A 19,024-nucleotide genomic window follows, 5' to 3' on the forward strand; every position below is an offset into this window, starting at 1 on the left:
TTTATTTGTACAATTTCATCCTTCCACAAGATATAGTCCCTACATAAATCTAGGGTTGCTAGAGACGCGACGAAGTCGCTCGTTCTTTTTGTTCTGTATCTATCGACGCGACCCAACGAGATAATGAGGCATGATTTCGCCTGGCATCGAAAATGTGCTCTCTCGTTAGGACACTGTTGATCAGAAGAGCTAGCCAACAACACAGCTAACACAATAACTTCTAACTGAAGCAGCAAAGACTGCAAGCTAGGTTTGTTTTGTTTTACCTTTGTATACAGTGGGGCAAAAAAGTATTTAGTCAGCCACCAATTGTGCAAGTTCTCCCACTAAAAAGATGAGAGGCCTGTAATTTTCATCATAGGTACACTTCCTTAGAAAGCATGAGCTCTTGAGTTGGGAAAATCTTGTGCAATACACCGACGCATGTCTTGTATTCAAGATCCTCAATGGCCTGGCTTCCCCTCCACTCAATATTTTTGTTAAACAGAAAACCCAGACATATGGCAGCAGATCCACAAGGTCTGCCATGAGAGGTGACTGTATAGTTCCCCTAAGGAAAAGCACCTTTAGTAAATCTGCATTCTCTGTGAGAGCTTCCCATGTCTGGAATACACTGCCATCACACACATAACTGCACCACATATCACACTTTCACAAAATGCTTGAAGACATGGCTAAAGGTCAATCAGATTTGTGAACATGGTCCCTAGCTGTGTGTTGCCACTCCATGTTGTCTGTAGCTTGTGAGGTGTGGAAACACTTTGTTGCTTTTATGAATTTTGTCTTGCTGCTTTTTGTTTTATGCTGCTCTGTCTGTATGCTACGTCTTGCTTGTCCTATGTTGCTCTGTCTGTATGCTATGTCTTGCTTGTTCTATGTTGCTATTGTCTATATTGTAATTGTTTTTAATAACCTGCCCAGGGACAGCGGTTGAAAATTAGCCGGTTGGCTAAAACCGGTACTTTTACTGAAATGTTGATTAATGTGCACTGTCCCTGTAAAAATTAAAATAAACTCAACTCAACTATGACAGACAAAATAAGAAAAAAATCCAGAAAATCACATTGTAGGATTTTTTATAAATTTATTTGCAAATGATGGTGGAAAATAAGTATTTGGTCACCTACAAACAAGCAAGATTTCTGGCTCTCACAGACCTGTAACTTCTTCTTTAAGAGGCTCCTCTGTCCTCCACTCGTTACCTGTATTTATGGCACCTGTTTGAACTTGTTATCACTATAAAAGACACCTGTCCACAACCTCAAACAGTCACACTCCAAACTCCACTATGGCCAAGACCAAAGAGCTGTCAAAGAACACCAGAAACAAAATTGTAGATCTGCACCAGGCTGGGAAGACTGAATCTGCAATAGGTAAGCAGCTTGGTTTGAAGAAATCAACTGTGGGAGCAATTATTAGGAAATGGAAGACATACAAGACCACTGATAATCTCCCTCGATCTGGGGCTCCACGCAAGATCTCACCCCGTGGGGTCAAAATGATCACAAGAACGGTGAGCAAAAATCCCAGAACCACACGGGGGGGACCTAGTGAATGACCTGCAGAGAGCTGGGACCAAATTAACAAAGCCTACCATCAGTAACACACTACGCCGCCAGGGACTCAAATCCTGCAGTGCCAGACGTGTCCCCCTGCTTAAGCCAGTACATGTCCAGGCCCGTCTGAAGTTTGCTAGAGAGCATTTGGATGATCCAGAAGAAGATTGGGAGAATGTCATATGGTCAGATGAAACCAAAATATAACTTTTTGGTAAAAACTCAACTCGTCGTGTTTGGAGGACAAAGAATGCTGAGTTGCATCCAAAGAACACCATACCTACTGTGAAGCATGGGGGTGGAAACATCATGCTTTGGGGCTGTTTTTCTGCAAAGGGAACAGGACGACTGATCCGTGTAAAGGAAGGAATGAATGGGGCCATGTATCGTGAGATTTTGAGTGAAAACCTACTTTCATCAGAAATCCATTGAAGATGAAACGTGGCTGGGTCTTTCAGCATGACAATGATCCCAAACACACCGCCCGGGCAACGAAGGAGTGGCTTCGTAAGAAGCATTTCAAGGACCTGGAGTGGCCTAGCCAGCCTCCAGATCTCAAACCCATAGAAAATCTTTGGAGGGAGTTGAAAGTCTGTGTTGCCCAGCAACAGCCCCAAAACATCATTGCTCTAGAGGAGATCTGCATGGAGGAATGGGCCAAAATACCAGCAACAGTGTGTGAACCTTGTGAAGACTTACAGAAAACGTTTGACCTCTGTCATTGCCAACAAAGGGTATATAACAAAGTATTGAGATAAACTTTTGTTATTGACCAAATACTTATTTTCCACCATAATTTGCAAATAAATTCATAAAAAATCCTACAATGTGATTTTCTGGATTTTTTTCTTCTCATTTTGTCTGTCATAGTTGAAGTGTACCTATGATGAAAATTACAGGCCTCTCATCTTTTTAGTGGGAGAACTTGCACAATTGGTGGCTGACTAAATACTTTTTTGCCCCACTGTATATGCATAAAAATGATGCCAGCCGATTCATGATTTCGACTGGCTGAGAAACGCTGCCTGCCTCTCTCTCTCTCATCCCTACTCCCGACCCCTACATGTTCATTACATTACTATGGGACAGTTGGAGATAGAATTTGAATATTGAAACAATGTTGCAAATGTCAGCGAGACAGACAGCAAGGTTTATACAAATCTCCACAGTTAAACTAAATGTTAGTCTAAAAGAAATGTGAGATCATGCTTTTTAGAGTGGAGATCAAGTTTATAACTTCCCTTCCTGGGCGGATGAGACAGTGGATTGCACAGTCAGATGGAACAAAGTAAATAGGCATTTTAACGTCATAGATTTAGCCAGTGGTAACTTGTGGAATAGACACCGGCTGAAATGCGCTTTTAACCAATCAGCATTCAGGATTAGACCCAACCATTGTATAATACCAGACATTTCCTTTCATGTCAGTGAAGGGAAGTGAACAAGTACACTTGATGGAGAGGTTATTTGGATGCACTCAATGTGACAGAAAATACATCCGTTTTGCTGTCTGGTGCAGACAGCAAAACGGATGTATTTTCTGTCACATTGAGTGCATCCAAATAACCTCTCCATCAAGTGTACTTGTTCACTTCCCTTCACATAGGTGCTATGTAGCACAAATTATATAGAAACGGTTGTAATGTTCCTTTTCAGACTAAAAAGCCTAATGTGCCTTGAATTAACATTTTTCTTCCCATGTCCAGCTCACAGAATTAAACGACAATAGTTATTTTATTAGGTGACATTTGGAGCATTACCTGGATAATACATGAGACCGTAACCTACACTGCTCAAAAAAATAAAGGGAACACTTAAACAACACAATGTAACTCCAAGTCAATCACACTTCTGTGAAATCAAACTGTCCACTGAGGAAGCAACACTGATTGACAATACATTTCACATGCTGTTGTGCAAATGGAATAGACAACACCTCTCCATCAAGTGTACTTGTTCACTTCCCTTCACTGACATGAAAGGAAATGTCTGGTATTATACAATGGTTGGGTCTAATCCTGAATGCTGATTGGTTAAAAGCGCATTTCAGCCGGTGTCTATTCCACAAGTTACCACTGGCTAAATCTATGACGTTATAGGCAATTAGCAAGACACCCCCAATAAAGGAGTGGTTCTGCAGGTGGTGACCACAGACCACTTCTCAGTTTCTATGCTTCCTGGCTGATGTTTTGGTCACTTTTGAATGCCGGCGGTGCTTTCACTCTAGTGGTAGCATGAGACGGAGTCTACAACCCACACAAGTGGCTCAGGTAGTGCAGCTCATCCAGGATGGCACATCAATGCGAGCTGTGGCAAGAAGGTTTGCTGTGTCTGTCAGCGTAGTGTCCAGAGCATGGAGGCGCTACCAGGAGACAGGCCAGTACATCAGGAGACGTGGAGGAGTCCGTAGGAGGGCAACAACCCAGCAGCAGGACCGCTACCTCCGCCTTTGTGCAAGGAGGAGCAGGAGGAGCACTGCCAGAGCCCTGCAAAATGACCTCCAGCAGGCCACAAATGTGCATGTGTCTGCTCAAACGGTCAGAAACAGACTCTATGAGGGTGGTATGAGGGCCCGACGTCCACAGGTGGGGGTTTTGCTTACAGCCCAACACCGTGCAGGACGTTTGGCAATTGCCAGAGAACACCAAGATTGGCAAATTTGCCACTGGCGCCCTGTGCTCTTCACAGATGAAAGCAGGTTCACACTGAGCACATGTGACAGACGTGACAGTCTGGAGACGCCGTGGAGAACGTTCTGCTGCCTGCAACATCCTCCAGCATTACCGGTTTGGCGGTGGGTCAGTCATGGTGCCGCACAGCCCTCCTTGTGCTCGCCAGAGGTAGCCTGACTGCCATTAGGTACCGAGATGAGATCCTCAGACCCCTTGTGAGACCATATGCTGGTGCGGTTGGCCCTGGGTTCCTCCTAATGCAAGACAATGCTAGACCTCATGTGGCTGGAGTGTGTCAGCAGTTCCTGCAAGAGGAAGGCATTGATGCTATGGACTGGCCCGCCCGTTCCCCAGACCTGAATCCAATTGAGCACATCTGGGACATCATGTCTCGCTCCATCCACCAACGCCACGTTGCACCACAGACTGTCCAGGAGTTGGCGGATGCTTTAGTCCAGGTCTGGGAGGAGATCCCTCAGGAGACCATCCGCCACCTCATCAGGAGCATGCCCAGGCGTTGTAGGGAGGTCATACAGGCACGTGGAGGCCACACACACTACTGAGCCTCATTTTGACTTGTTTTAAGGACATTACATCAAAGTTGGATCAGCTTGTTGTGTGGTTTTCCACTTTAGTTTTGAGTGTGACTCCAAATCCAGACCTCCATGGATTGATACATTTGATTTCCATTGATAATTTGTGTCATTTTGTTGTCAGCACATTCAACTATGTAAAGAAAAAAGTATTTAATAAGAATATTTCATTCATTCAGATCTAGGATGTGTTATTTTAGTGTTCCCTTTATTGTTTTGAGCAGTGTATATAATAACAGACACTGATGTGAACTCCTAAGACCCAATCATTCAACGTAGAATGTTTTTTTTATACAGTAATTGTTTAATTCTCAAACTACAAATACACAGGCTGAAGGTCCCACCAGCCCATACACACAGATCACTTGACAAACACAAAAGAGTAGAGAAGGAAATAATTAAACAAGACGTGACCCATGTGACTCACAGCTCAGGGTGCTTTCAAGACAACTTTAAACTTAGGTGGAAAAAAGGTCAAATCACAACGTCAGTGAGCTACAGGTCGGAATGTTGGAGTTCTAGAAAGATGCTGAGTGTCTGACTTGGAATTCTGATTTGAATGACCGCCAGGTGTTCACAGTTGTCTTGATCGCTCAGAAGTCTGAGATTTCCAGGTTCCCAGTTGTTTTGAATGCAGACAGACTAGCAGGGTTTCGACTAGTTACCACAGCCACAAAATCATAATTAGATTTTAGATGAGTTTAATAGTCACATGTACAGGGTTGCAGATGTAATTACAGGGTGCAGTGAAAAGGGGTAGCTGATTAGTGGTGGCTATTCAGCAGCCTGATGGTCTGGGGATAGAAGCTATTGGCCAGTCTTACAGTTTTTGCCATGATGCTCCTATACTGCCCATGTCCGAGTGATGGAAACTGGAGAACAGGCCATGGCTGGGGTCCCTGATGATTTTTTTGGGCCTTCCTGCAACACCTGGTGTTGTAGCTGATCTGGAGGGCAGGCAGTGTGTGTTCGGCTGAACGTACCACCCTCTGTAGCGCCTTGCGGTCCTTGGTGGTGGAGTTGCCGCACCAGGCTGTGATACATCCCGACAGTATGCTCTCGATGGTGCTCCTGTAGAACACTGTAAGGCCCCTCTGGGACACACTGAATTTCTTCAACATTCTGAGATTAGAGTCGCTGTCATAAAAATGTATGGAAACAAAAATTAGCTTTTTGGTGGTTTTAAGGTTAGGGTTAGGCATAAGGTTAGCAGTGTGGTTAGGTTTAAAATCACATTTTAAGAAGATAAATTGTATAAATTAGCAGGGTTTTGACTTTGTGGCTGTGGTAACTAGTGACGACCAACTAGCACAGCATGGTCCAGTTGCATTAAACATCTTAAAGCTGCAATATGTAACTTTGTGGGCGGCCCACTAAATTATATTTCTCTCATTCTCATTGAAAGGAACTCTAAGTAGGGATATATCTGTTTTATGTGCACTGTTTCTATGCTTCTTGTTAAGTTATTAGGCGAGCTATTAGAATTTTAGTGATTTCTGCATAGTGCATCTTTAAGTGTTTCCCTTCAAGGAATATCTGGTTAGAATGGAGACGACTTGATTCACTTGGCGTGTTTGAGTGGTAAGGTGAAAGGAGCCGACTGTAGACGGAAGGGGGTACATATGCACCGACAGCAAGTCAGACAACTTGTGCTGTTTCTTGGAAATGCAACAGTGTCAGATATGGCATTCACCTTTGTTATTGATGAAGAAGTGGATGCAATGGAAGTACCACTTCTCCTACACGAAGCTGAACATGATCAACGTGGTCAAAGGAAGTAATATCCTGATAAGGACATAAGATATCAACCCAAGCTGCCTATTTCAACCTTTATGTTGCTTTTGTCAGTAAGAAAGTGAAAAACAGAATTGGATTAAATCCCATAATGGACAAAACACTCACTGTACAGAAAATGATTAAATTAAGCATGCACACAGTTACTGGGTAAAAATTTAAATGATTAGACAACACATGTACATCAGTTCACATAAATTACTGGGTAAACAATATGCCAAGCAGTCAAATGCACTCACTATTGACCCCACGATTGGGGTCTGGGGTACTTGCTCATTAAGGGCCGGTTTCCCAGACACAGATTAATTGTCTACAATTGCCAGTGTAGAAATCCCCTAAAATAACCCATGTATACTAATTGTAGGCTAACCATGGAACATTACAGTAAGCTATATAAATAAATAAAGAGTCGCACGCTGTCTCTCTCTCTCTCTCTCTCTCTCTCTCTCTCTCTCTCTATATATATATATATATATATATATATATACACATAAACTTCCAGTAATTTATTGGGTAAAACACCCATGTTTTGGCATCACTGCCTTCAGGGTGATGTCATGAATGCTTGAAACAGGTTATATAGACAAACAGAGCAATTAGATCAACCAATGACAATAGTGAGGGGTGCCATAATTATTAGGTTGATTAGAATGAATTGAGTGAAACTGTTAAAAGACAATAGTTTACAGCACATGGAATATACAGTTACAGTCAGAAGTTTACATACACTTATGTCGGAGTCATTCAAACTTGTTTTTCAACCACTCCACAAATGTCTTGTTAACAAACTATAGTTTTGGCAAGTCGGTAAGGGCATCTACTTTGTGCATGACACAAGTAATTTTTCAAAAAATTGTTTACAGACGTATTATTTCACTTATAATTCACTGTATCACAATTCCAGTGGGTCAGAAGTTTACATACACTAAGTTGACTGTGCCTTTAAACAGCTTGGAGAATTCCAGAAAATGATGTCATGGCTTTAGAAGCTTCTGATAGGCTAATTGACAACATTTGAGTCAATTGGAGGTGTACCTGTGGATGTATTTCAAGTCCTATCTTCAAACTCAATGCCTCTTGGCTTGACATCATGGGAAAATCAACAGAAATCAGCCAAGACCCCAGAAAAGAAAAAAGATTCTCCACATGTCTGGTTCATCCTTGGGAGCAATTTCCAAATGCCTGTAGGTACCACGTTCATCTGTACAAACAATAGTATGCAAGTATAAACACCATGGGACAACAGCCGTCATACCGCTCAGGAAGGAGATGTGTTCTGTCTCCTAAAGATGAACGCACTTTGGTGCAAAAAGTGCAAATCAATCCCAGAACAACAGCAACGGACATTCTGAAGATTCTGGAGGAAACAGGTACAAAAGTATCTATATCCACAGTAAAATGAGTCCAATATCGACATAACCTGAAAGGCCGCTCAGTTAGGAAGAAGCCACTGCTCCAAAACCGTCATAAAAAAAGCTATACTACAGTTTGCAACTGCACATGGAGACAAAAATTGTACTTTTTGGAGAAATGTCTGATGAAACAAAAATAGAACTGTTTGGCCATAATGACCATCGTTATGTTTGGATGAAAAGGGGGAAGCTTGCAAGCCGAAGAACACCATCCCAACCGTGTAGCACGAGGGTGGCAGTGTGCTTTGCTGCAGGAGGGACTGGTGCACTTCACAAAATAGATGGCCACATGAGGGAGGAAAATTATGTGGATATATTGAAGCAACATCTCAAGACATCAGTCAGGAGGTTAAAGCTTGGTTGCAAATGGTTTTTCCAAATGGACAATGACCCCGAGCATACTTCCAAAGTAGTGACAAAATGGCTTAAGGACAACAAAGTCAAGGTATTGGAGTGGCCATCACAAAGCCCTGACCTCAACCCTATAGAACATTTGTGGGCAGAACTGAAAAAGCGTGTTTGAGCAAGGAGGCCTACAAACCTGACTCAATTACACCAACTTTATCAGGGGGTATGGGCCAAAATTCACTCAACTTATTGTGGGAAGCTTGTGGAAGGCTACCTGAAACTTTTGAACTAAGTTAAACCATTTTTAATGGCAATGCTACTAAATACTAATTGAGTGTATGTAAACTTCTGACCCACTGGGAATATGATGAAAGAAATTAAAGCTGAAATGAATCATTCTCTCTACTATTATTCTGACAATTCATTCTTAAAATAAAGTGTTGATTCTGACTGACCTAAAATAGGGATTTTTTTACTAGGATTAAATGTCAGGAATTGTGAAAAACTGTTTAAATGTTTTGGCTAAGGTGTATGTGAACTTCTGACTTAAACTGTATTAGTCTATTATAATATGGAAACATAATTAGATATTGTACATAATATTAGCATCAACATACATTATTTAATTAATTTCACATATGTAATTGTTTCCAATATCTTTAAGAATATGTTAATTTATAAGACCTGTTCATAAAAAATAACCGAGAAGAAAAAAATGTCATAAGAGCCTGAGATCAAAGTTAATATTCAGAGCACTAGGGGTCAATGGTTTTAGAGAGGATGTCCAATATGCCTCCCTCTATAGTAGTCGGATCTCGACGTTACCTCCTCTCCTTGGTAGAGTAACATGCTCAGTGCCTGTGTATTTGAGGTAAGAGATGGAATGGTTAGCTTCAACAAAGTGAGCTGCTACTGGGTAGTCAATGTTCTTACACCTGATTGAGCTGCGGTGTTCAGCTATGCGATATTTTAATTGTCTTTTCGTTTTTCCTACGTAGACTTTCCCACATGAACAGGTGATGTCTTGCATGAGCTGATACCCCTCACAGGGACTTTTCGACCCGTATGTTTTTGTAGTGCTGTTGCACTGTGCGCATGCGGCATATTTATATGTCCCATTTGGAATGGGTGTCAAGAGTGTTTGAGTGGGCTAAGGTCAGATCTCACTAATGTTCTCACTATCCCCAATATTGCGACCACGCTTACAGACCACAAGATACGGTATTATTGTTCACTCTGATTGGTCGAGGACCTACAACACCGCCTCTGTCGTACCCTGATTGGCTTGATGAATGCACAGGAATGCTGCCATTGGTCTCAACACCTCTACGGGTTTCCCACTGTTTTGTGGCATTTGCTAAGGAGCTCCGTTGAACTAAAGAAGCTAACGTTAGCTAGAAAACAACACACTAGACTAGGTACGTATTGAATACCATATAAATTCATTGGTTAAGCGAATGATATTTAATAAATAGATGTAGCTTCTGGTGTATGACAATTTATGTTGTCTGGTGGTGGTTAGCTACCTGCTGTCTCAGACACAGGACTCTGACTCTTGTTCTTGACACAGCTAGCAAGCAACTATAGCTACATTTATGAAACAATGTTGGCATTTTCCCCCTCGAACTATTCATATCAGCAGGTATTTAGCTTGCTTGTTAGCTAACTAAGTCGTCTTCAGTTGGTGATTTGAGGCTGGCCATATAGCTGGAGGAACCAACTTTAACTAGATAACGTTAGATAGCAAATGTTGCAATCCTTGGCAAATAGCAAGGCTAACAGTGGTTCGTGTAACGTTACCTCTTCATTATTAGTTTGTTAGTTTAACCCAAGTTCCGATAACCATTTGTCGGGATACTTATTAGCTACAAACATAAAACCAAACCGCAAGAGGGCTCTAAGTTAGCTAACGTTACTAGGGGAGAGTGGCGTAAATTGAGCTAAAGAGGTACGTTAAGCCACTCTTCTAGGAAAACATACACAAAATGTGTAATTTAACCAACTATTTAGCTTCGAGGTCATCATTTCATGAAAAAAACACATGGAATGGTGCTCAGCAAGTAAAAAACAAAGAATTTCACCAAGTCAAATTCATTTATTGTTAGAGGTTTCATAATACTTGTATCAAAACCAAAGTAGATCATTTCTATACATCAATTGGGGTCCCCTATAAGCGCATGGGGTAAGTCTTGCCAATGGCAAGTTGAACAAATTGAAGTGTTTCTTCCCAGGCATGACGCAAGGCATTATCACTGGGATATGAGGTAACAACAGGGTTCAAATTAAGACAAAAAGTGGGTGTGTTGAATTGTGTTTGGGAAATAAAGATGGACATGGTTTTAAAAAGGTTATGGTAATCTTTAATTCAGTATAGACATATTTAGGCGGCATAATGTATACTGTCGTGCAGCTCAACTTATCCCATACCCAAGGTAAGTTGTGCCAGGAGACCACTTTTTTGGGCAAAACTGTAATGTTTACTTGATTTCAGATTATTTCCAGGGATACACAACATCCTGAAATATATGTAGCCTAGATATCTTTGTTAGAAACAATTCTATATTTCCCTTGACGGAGTGATGCTGAATGTAAAACATTAAACCTACCCCACTCTCCTACTGGTTAACAAGTGCTTTCACAGACTGACAGCTGGCAAACAACACTACACAAGTTTCAAATGAGACAAAAGGGAGATCATTGTAGTCGCATAACAAAGTTCCAGATTTGGTGCATTGGTACCGCTTACCGTGCAGTAGCAGAGAGAACAGTCTATGACTTGGGTAGCTGGACAATTTTTAGGGCCTTCCTCTGACACCGCGTGGTACGTGCCGTACGCACTACCCTCTGTAGCATCTTCTGGTCAGATGCCAAGCAGTTGCCGTACTAAGCAGTGATGCAGCCAGTCAAGATTCTCTCAATGGTGCAGCTGTATACATTTTTGAAGATCTGTGGGGTGATGCCTTATCTTTTCATCCACAGGAGGGGGAAGAGGCGTTGTCGAGGCCTCTTCATGACTGTGTTGTTGTGTGGACCATGATAGATCATCAGTGATGTGGACACAGTGGAATTTGAAGCTCTAGACCCACTCCACTATGGCCATGTTGATGTGAATGTAGTCCACGATCAGCTCCTTTTTCATTCTTATGTTGAGAGAGGTTGTTGTCTTGGCACCACACTTCCAGGTCTCTGACTTCCTCCTTATATGCTGTCTCATTGTCATTGGTGATCAGGCCTACCACCATCGTGTCGTCTGCATACTTAATGGTTTTTGAGTCGTGCTTGGCCACCCGGCCGTGGGTGCACTGGGAGTACAGGAGGGGACTAAGCAGGGACCCCTGAGGGGCCCCAGTGTTGAGGGTCAGCGTGGCAGATGTGTTGTTTATTTTCACCACCTGGGGCGGCCCGTCCAGGATTCAGTTGCAGAAGGAGGTGTTCAGTCTCAGGGTCCTTACCTTAGTGATGTTCTTGGGGGGCACAATGGTGTTGAACACTGGGCTGTACTCAATGAACTACATTCTCACTCTGTTGCTTTAATTACAACCTTCAGATACTTTTATGTAGCAAAGGTAATCAAGCCCATATTGGTATGTGATACAGGAAACATATTGAAAATAAAAACAGACCTACATCCTAGTTATTGAAAATGTAATGTGTTTGAATGTAATGCGTGGTTTACTGTGTTGCCTGTCAGGGGTACCGACAGGCCTACATTTTGTAGTACAAAATGTTCTATTAGTACAACCAAAAGTGGTAGGAATCTGTTTTAGACCTTTTGTGTCCATTCTATGCCCTATACGGAAATCTACTGGTCTCGGCCTTTATGGAAATAGAGACATAAATTACAATCAGCTAATAGCAGGGTTTAATGGTCTTGTTCTTTCCTCTGTAGGATAAAGACTTGGAGCCAAAATGGCATCAGACTCCCCGCGCAGACCAAGCCGCTGTGCTGGAGGGGTTGTGGTACGAGCACAAGCTGCCACGTAAGGACACACACACACACAATAAACACACACACACAAAAATAGGTTTTCAGCTATTCCAGCGGATGGGTCTGGGCAGCCAACTAATACAAGTTTCCCCCTGCAAAGACATATTACCTAACATCACATGATGGTTGTTATTAACCATCGGTTTCAGACATGCTTCAGTGCTATGGATTGATATGGTCTGGTTCAATATATTTCCTTACCACTTTTCTGAGGTAGAGATGGCGTTACAGAGTGTTATCTGCAACCAATTTGACTGAATAAAGTGCCAAGATAATACTTATATCTATGCATACACTACCTTCCATAATTTTAAACGTTATACTTATAGGTATGTATACAGTACCAGTCAAAAGTTTGAACACACCTACTCATTCATGGGGTTTTCTTTATTTATATTATATTCTACATTGCAAAATAATAGTGAAGACATCAAAACTATGAAATAACACATGGAAGCATGTGGTAACAAATGTAAATGTATTTAAGTTTCTTCAAAGTAGCCACCCTTTGCCTTGATGACAGCTTTGCACACTCTTGGCATTCTCTCAACCAGCTTAATGAGGTAGTCACATGGAATGCATTTCATTTAATAGGTGTGCCTTGTTAAAAGTTAATTTGTGGAATTTCTTTCTTCCTTAATGTGTTTGAGCATATCAGTTGTGTTGTGACAAGGTAGGGGTGGTATACAGAATAGAGGTCGACCAATTAAATCGGAATGGCCGATTTAATTAGGGCCGATTTCAAGTTTTCATAACAATCGGAAATCTGCATTTTTGGGCGCCGATTTGCCGAGTTTTATATTTTTTTATACCTTTATTTAACTATGCAAGTCAGTTAACACATTCTTATTTTCAATGACGGCCTAGGAACGGTGGGTTGACTGCCTCGTTCAGGGGCAGAACGACAGATTTTCACCTTGTCAGCTTGGGGGATCCAATCTTGCAACCTTACAGTTAACTAGTCCAACGCAATAATGACCTGCCTCTCTCGTTGCACTCCACAAGGAGACTGAAAAATCATAATCGGTCGACCTCTAATACAGAAGCTATCTTTATTTGGTGAAAGACCAAGTCTAAATTATGGCAAGAGCAGCTCAAATAAGCAAAGAGAAATGACAGTCCATCATGACTTTAAGACATGAAGGTCAGTCCATGTGGAACATTTCAAGAACTTTGAGCATTTCCTCAAGTGCAGTCAGTGTGTCCAGTCTTTTGACTGGTACTGTACACATTCAGCAAGGTAATACTCTTATGTTATTACAGTGAGCAGTCGTATATGGAGAGTGTTGTGACCTTCCTCCAAGATGTGGTCCCTCAGGTAAGACCGTTTTCATTGATTGTCGTCTTTTCTCCAGTAACATCAATGTATATTACATTTACATGTTACCATTAACCAGATTGACTAGTTTACTCAGGCTGTCAATGGTATTTTTACAGGGCGTAATAACTATATTATTAACTAAATCACACATTATCCACAGAGATCCTATTGAAGTTCCTAGATTTAATTCTATGACATGAACAGACTCAGTAATAATTTAATCTGATTTAATTTTGTCTATTCAAGGCATACACAGGTGCACCCCCAACTGATGAAAAAGAGAAAATAGTTTGGGTCAGATTTGAGAAAGCTGACCTCAATGGTAAGTCTAAGAACAGTTTCAAAGCTTCCCCCATCGACTGTCTTTTGTTCACTCATGAGGTGGACACACACATTTTGATAACAATGAGGCAAGATATCACTTGTTATCTGGTATTTTAAATCTACAGATTAGGTTAAACCATATATATATATAAATAACAGGTTCTAGAATATTTGGAGTGGACTGAAATATGCTGATAAGTGGCCTCTTCTTACAATGTCTGGGAAGAAAATAGTTTAAATGTGACACATGAATAGTTCCTTTGGCAGGCGTTGTTTGTCAACCATTTGATGGTTCATTTCTTGTAAGGACTTTGAGTGACAGGCCTGATGTATCTCAGCGGCACGTGTGTTTGTGTGCGTGCACACCAGATCTCTCCCTCAATCTGACAGCAGATGTGTTGATTAGACACAGCATCATTGGCTGTGTTTATAAAACATTCTACCACTTTGAAGAGGACTCAATTAGAACTTCACTGTTCCTGCTTTGCATGGTCAATGTAAAGCAAATGGTTCCATAGAGTTGACACACATTCAAAGTAGCTAGGGTTGAATATTATTTAAATGAATGCACTGGAACACTTAAACCCCAAACATAGTTCTACAATGTGAAACAGTTCATTCAAAAATATTTTTGAACTTGACAAAGACAGTTTCATGTTTCTTGGGACCAGGATTCATCATTTTAGATAGCAGCAACAAACATAGCAGTAAAATGTATTTTATAAACTGATTATACACAGAATATACAAAACATTAAGAACACCTGCTCTTTTCATTACAGACTGACCAGGTGAATCCAGGTGACAGCTATGCTCCCTTATTGATGTCACTTGTTAAATCCACTTCAGTCAGTGTATATGAAGGGGAGGAGATGGGTTAAAAGAAGGATTTTTAAGCCTTGGAACAATTGAGACATGGATTGTGTGTGTGCCATTCAGAGGGCGAATGGGCAAGACGAAAGATGTGTCTGCCTTTTGAAAGGGTTATGGTTGTAGGTGCTGGGGGGGTTGTGCAACTCAGTGTTAGGAAGGTTTTCCTACTGTTTTGTAATCTCAATGGATGTTTGTGGGGAGAGACACCGACACAGATCCATACACAAAACAGGCACATACAACAGTTATGATGTCTGGGTCTCTGGGATGCATCCTGCTACAGAAATGCCCTGGTTTGGATTAGTCAATTCAAATCAAAATAAGTTTTAATCAGTCTACAGAGTTGACTGAATAGAAATGTAGAAACTATCAAAATAGAGTCGCACAGTCCGTATATAAACTCCCAGTAATTTATTGGGTTTTTACCAACGTTTCGGCATCATGTGCCTTCTTCAGGGTAATGTCATAAATACTTGTACCAGGTTATGTAGACAAATATTGCAATTAGTGCTAGTGAGGGGTGTGTCATAATGATTAAGTTAATTAGTGAAACTGTTAAACTATTGTTTTTATGACATAAAATATATTAGGCTATTGTAATCATATAGAAACATAATTGAATATTGTACATGATATTAGCATCAACAGGGGGAACATATTAGGTGTACGCTAATAAGCTGTAGAAAAAAATATATACAATTATAAGACTTGTTCATAAGAAGTGCCTGAGATCAAACTCAGTATTGAGACCACTAGGGGTCAATGTTTTTGGATAGGATATCCAGTAAGCCTCCCTTTGTAGTAGTCGGATCTCGACGTTACCTCCTCTCCTTGGTAGAGTAACATGCTCAGTGCCTGTGTATTTGAGGGAGGAGATGGAATGGTTAGCTTCAACAAAGTGAGCTGCTACTGGGTAGTCAATGTTCTTACACCTGAATGTTCAGGTGTTCAGCTATGCGATATTTTAATTGTCTTTTCATTTTTCCTGCGTAGACTTTCCCACATGAACAGGTGATAATACAAATATCGTATTTTGGTAGTTTTAATAGTTTATTCGCCATAGGTCAGCACTTCCACACAAACACATTTTTCTGGGTGTGCGCCAACTCTTGTTTTTCCCCCGTATATAGATGTATAACATCCCTGTATGTTTTGCTGTGTCTCCATCAGATACGTCCCGCTCCCCAGAGTTCCTGGAGATGCACAGTGGCAGCAGTGACCCTCCTCTCTGCCTCATGATTGGTTACGCCGACGGGATGCAAATCTGGAGCATATCCGTGAGTAAAGACCACCTATAACATAAAGACCACCTGTAACATAAAGACCACCAGTAACACAACCAACTGGTGTTGGTGTTGAAGTCAATAGAAAGATGTTCATACAACGACAACAGACCACAGAGACGTTATCGTGTCTGACTTCCAGTACTCCTTGTCCCCCACTAGATGTCAGGATATACCAGGGTGTTACAGCTATTCTCTTCTTAAAATGCTCCAGGCAATTCCAAGTCCTGACAACTTCTGCACAAATGGTCTCTCTAGGATCTGTGTTGTGGGTGTTGAAATATGAGATGCGGGTCTTTGTGTTGTGGGTGTTCAAATGAAATATTTAAAGTGTAGAGCTGTTTACATTTGATGAGCAGGGTGGGTGCTTCCCACAGGACACTACTCTCTCCAGGCCCCACAATTACAGGACACATAGCGCCTTTTGTGCACTAGGGCTGGGAATTGCCAGGGACCTCAAGATACAGAATTATCACGATACTTAGGTGCCGCTACGATATGTATTGTGATTTTTATTGCAATTCGATGTTCCAAACGTATTGCTCACCATAAGTCTGCTGCAAAGGGACGAGAGAGCCATGAGAAAACAAGTTTTGATCGTCATGGAAATAAAAGTGTTGAAAAAGTAGCTCCCTATTTTAAAAAGAAGATGGAGAACAGGCTATGAAATTAAATACTTGAGTTTTGGTGCAGGTACAGCCAACTAGCACAAACGTTATATTGCGATATTGTCAATATGATATATTGTCAAAAATAATATCCCAATATGTAACTATCACCCCCCCACATCACTATTTTGCACCCACATGGAGCAGACTTCCGCAGTAGAGACATGCACAGGCCTCCACAAGGTGAGGAAAATCATGGAGGTGAGAGACTGGCCACTCATTTCCTCCTCTCCTCCTCACCTGTCACTGAGGAGGTAGACTTAGCCAACAAGATGGAGGACATTTGATATTCTTAGAAGGTGGTTTGTTTTGATGTGACCTGTCTCATCCCAGGGTCAAATATTTATGAGGATGAATATGGATTGAAGTAAAGTAAGAAACTACTTACTGAGAAACGTAGTAGTGGTAATGGCATTAAACTTTTTCCTGCAATTTCTTTTCACCCAGATTTGTATTCTTTAGAGTTAATATCAAAGACCAACAAGGAGGAAATGTATTGGCTATTTGAAAGATCTGTTTTGAAACAACCATTTTTTCAACCACAGTAAATTTGTTTCCAGGAATATTGAGAAATTCTCTTGGAAAATCATTAGAGGAATTTGTCAGCTCAAAACTTAACAAATAACCCGCATCTCTGCAACGGCCTCCATTTAGGACTATCAGGTTTCAGGTGCAAGCTGTCACAGAAACATGCAAACTTAACATACAGTTTAAGTCAGAAGTTTACATACACCTTAGCCAAATACATTTAAACTCAGTTTTTCACAATTCCTGACATTTAATAGTAGTACAAATTCCCTGTCTTAGGTCAGTTAGGATCACCACTTTATTTTAAGAATGTGAAATATCAGAATAATAGTGGAGAGTGATTTATTTCAGCTTTTATTTCTTTCATCACATTCCCAGTGGGTCAGAAGTTTACATATACTCAATTAGTATTTGGTAGCATTGCCTTTAAATTGTTTAACTTGGGTCAAACATTTTAGGTATCCCTGACTTGGTTGTCCTTAAGCCATTTTGCCACAACTTTGGAAGTATGCTTGGGGTCATTGTTCATTTGGAAGACACACCAAGGTTTAACTTCCTGACTGATGTCTTCAGATGTTGCTTCAAATATATCCACATAATTTTTCTTCCTCATGATGCCATCTATTTTGTGAAGTACACCAGTCCCTCCTGCAGCAAAGCATCCCCACAACATGATGCTGCCACCCCCGTGATTCACGGTTGGGATGGTGTTCTTCGGCTTGCAAGTCCCCCCTTTTTCCTCCAAACATAACAATGGCCAAACGGTTCCAGTTTTGTTTCATCAGACCAGAGGACATTTATCTAAAAAGTACAATCTTTGTCCCCATGTGCAGTTGCAAACTGTAGTATTGCTTTCTTATGACGGTTTTGGAGCAGTGGCTTCTTCCTTGCTGAGTGGCCTTTCAGGTTATGTCGATATAGGACTCGTTTTACTGTGGATATAGATACATTTGTACCTGTTTCCTCCAGCATCTTTACAAGGTCCTTTGCTGTTGTTCTGGGATTGATTTGCACTTTTAGCACCAAAGTACGTTCATCTCTAGGAGACAGAACGCGTCTCCTTCCTGAGCGGTATGACTGCTGCTTCTTCCCATGGTGTTTATACATGCGTACTATTGTTTGTACAGATGAATTTTATTTTATTTTTTTATTTTACCTTTATTTAACCAGGCAAGTCAGTTAAGAACACATTCTTATTTTCAATGACGGCCTGGGAACAGTGGGTTAACTGCCTGTTCAGGGGCAGAACGACAGATTTGTACCTTGTCAGCTCTGGGGTTTGATCTCACAACCTTCCGGTTACTAGTCCAACGCTCTAACCACTAGGCTACCCTGCCGCCCTGAACGTGGTACCTTCAGGTGTTTGGTTCATCCTGGTTCATGTTTGGTTCATTTGAGGTCTTGGCTGATTTCTTTTGATTTTTCCCACGATGTCAAGCAAAGAGGCACTGAAATTGAAGGTATGACTTGAAATATGTCCACGTGTACACCTCCAATTGACTCAAATTATGTAAATTAGCCTATCTGAAGCCATGGCATAATTTTCTGTAATTTTCCAGATGTTTAAAGGCACAGTCAACTTAGTGTATGTAAACTTCTGACCCACTGGAATTGTGATACAGTGAATGATAAGTGAAATAATCTGTCTGTAAACAATTGTTGGAA

At 41.2% G+C, this 19,024-nt stretch overlaps 1 protein-coding gene across 8 annotated transcripts in view; it reads left to right on the forward strand.

Moving 5' to 3' along the window:
- Window positions 1–9,143: 9,143 nt before the first annotated feature.
- LOC109875543 (breast carcinoma-amplified sequence 3-like) overlaps window positions 9,144–19,024 on the forward strand; it is a 314,869-nt gene continuing 304,988 nt past the window's right edge. For 7 of the 8 annotated variants that reach the window (XR_004203964.1, XM_031795790.1, XM_031795793.1 and 4 more), the window contains exons 1-5: window positions 9,678–9,793; window positions 12,265–12,355; window positions 13,627–13,681; window positions 13,931–14,006; window positions 16,051–16,157. Coding sequence is in view for 7 of the 8 variants with exons in the window: in XM_031795790.1 (XP_031651650.1) it covers window positions 12,285–12,355; window positions 13,627–13,681; window positions 13,931–14,006; window positions 16,051–16,157 (309 nt within the window). In the remaining variant the exon portion in view is untranslated. Of the gene's footprint in view, window positions 9,247–9,677; window positions 9,794–12,264; window positions 12,356–13,626; window positions 13,682–13,930; window positions 14,007–16,050; window positions 16,158–19,024 lie in introns of those variants that run through there. The other variant, XM_031795791.1, reaches the window with a different exon arrangement.

This window comes from Oncorhynchus kisutch, linkage group LG18, assembly GCF_002021735.2.
Source record: "Oncorhynchus kisutch isolate 150728-3 linkage group LG18, Okis_V2, whole genome shotgun sequence".
Taxonomy (NCBI): domain Eukaryota; kingdom Metazoa; phylum Chordata; class Actinopteri; order Salmoniformes; family Salmonidae; genus Oncorhynchus; species Oncorhynchus kisutch.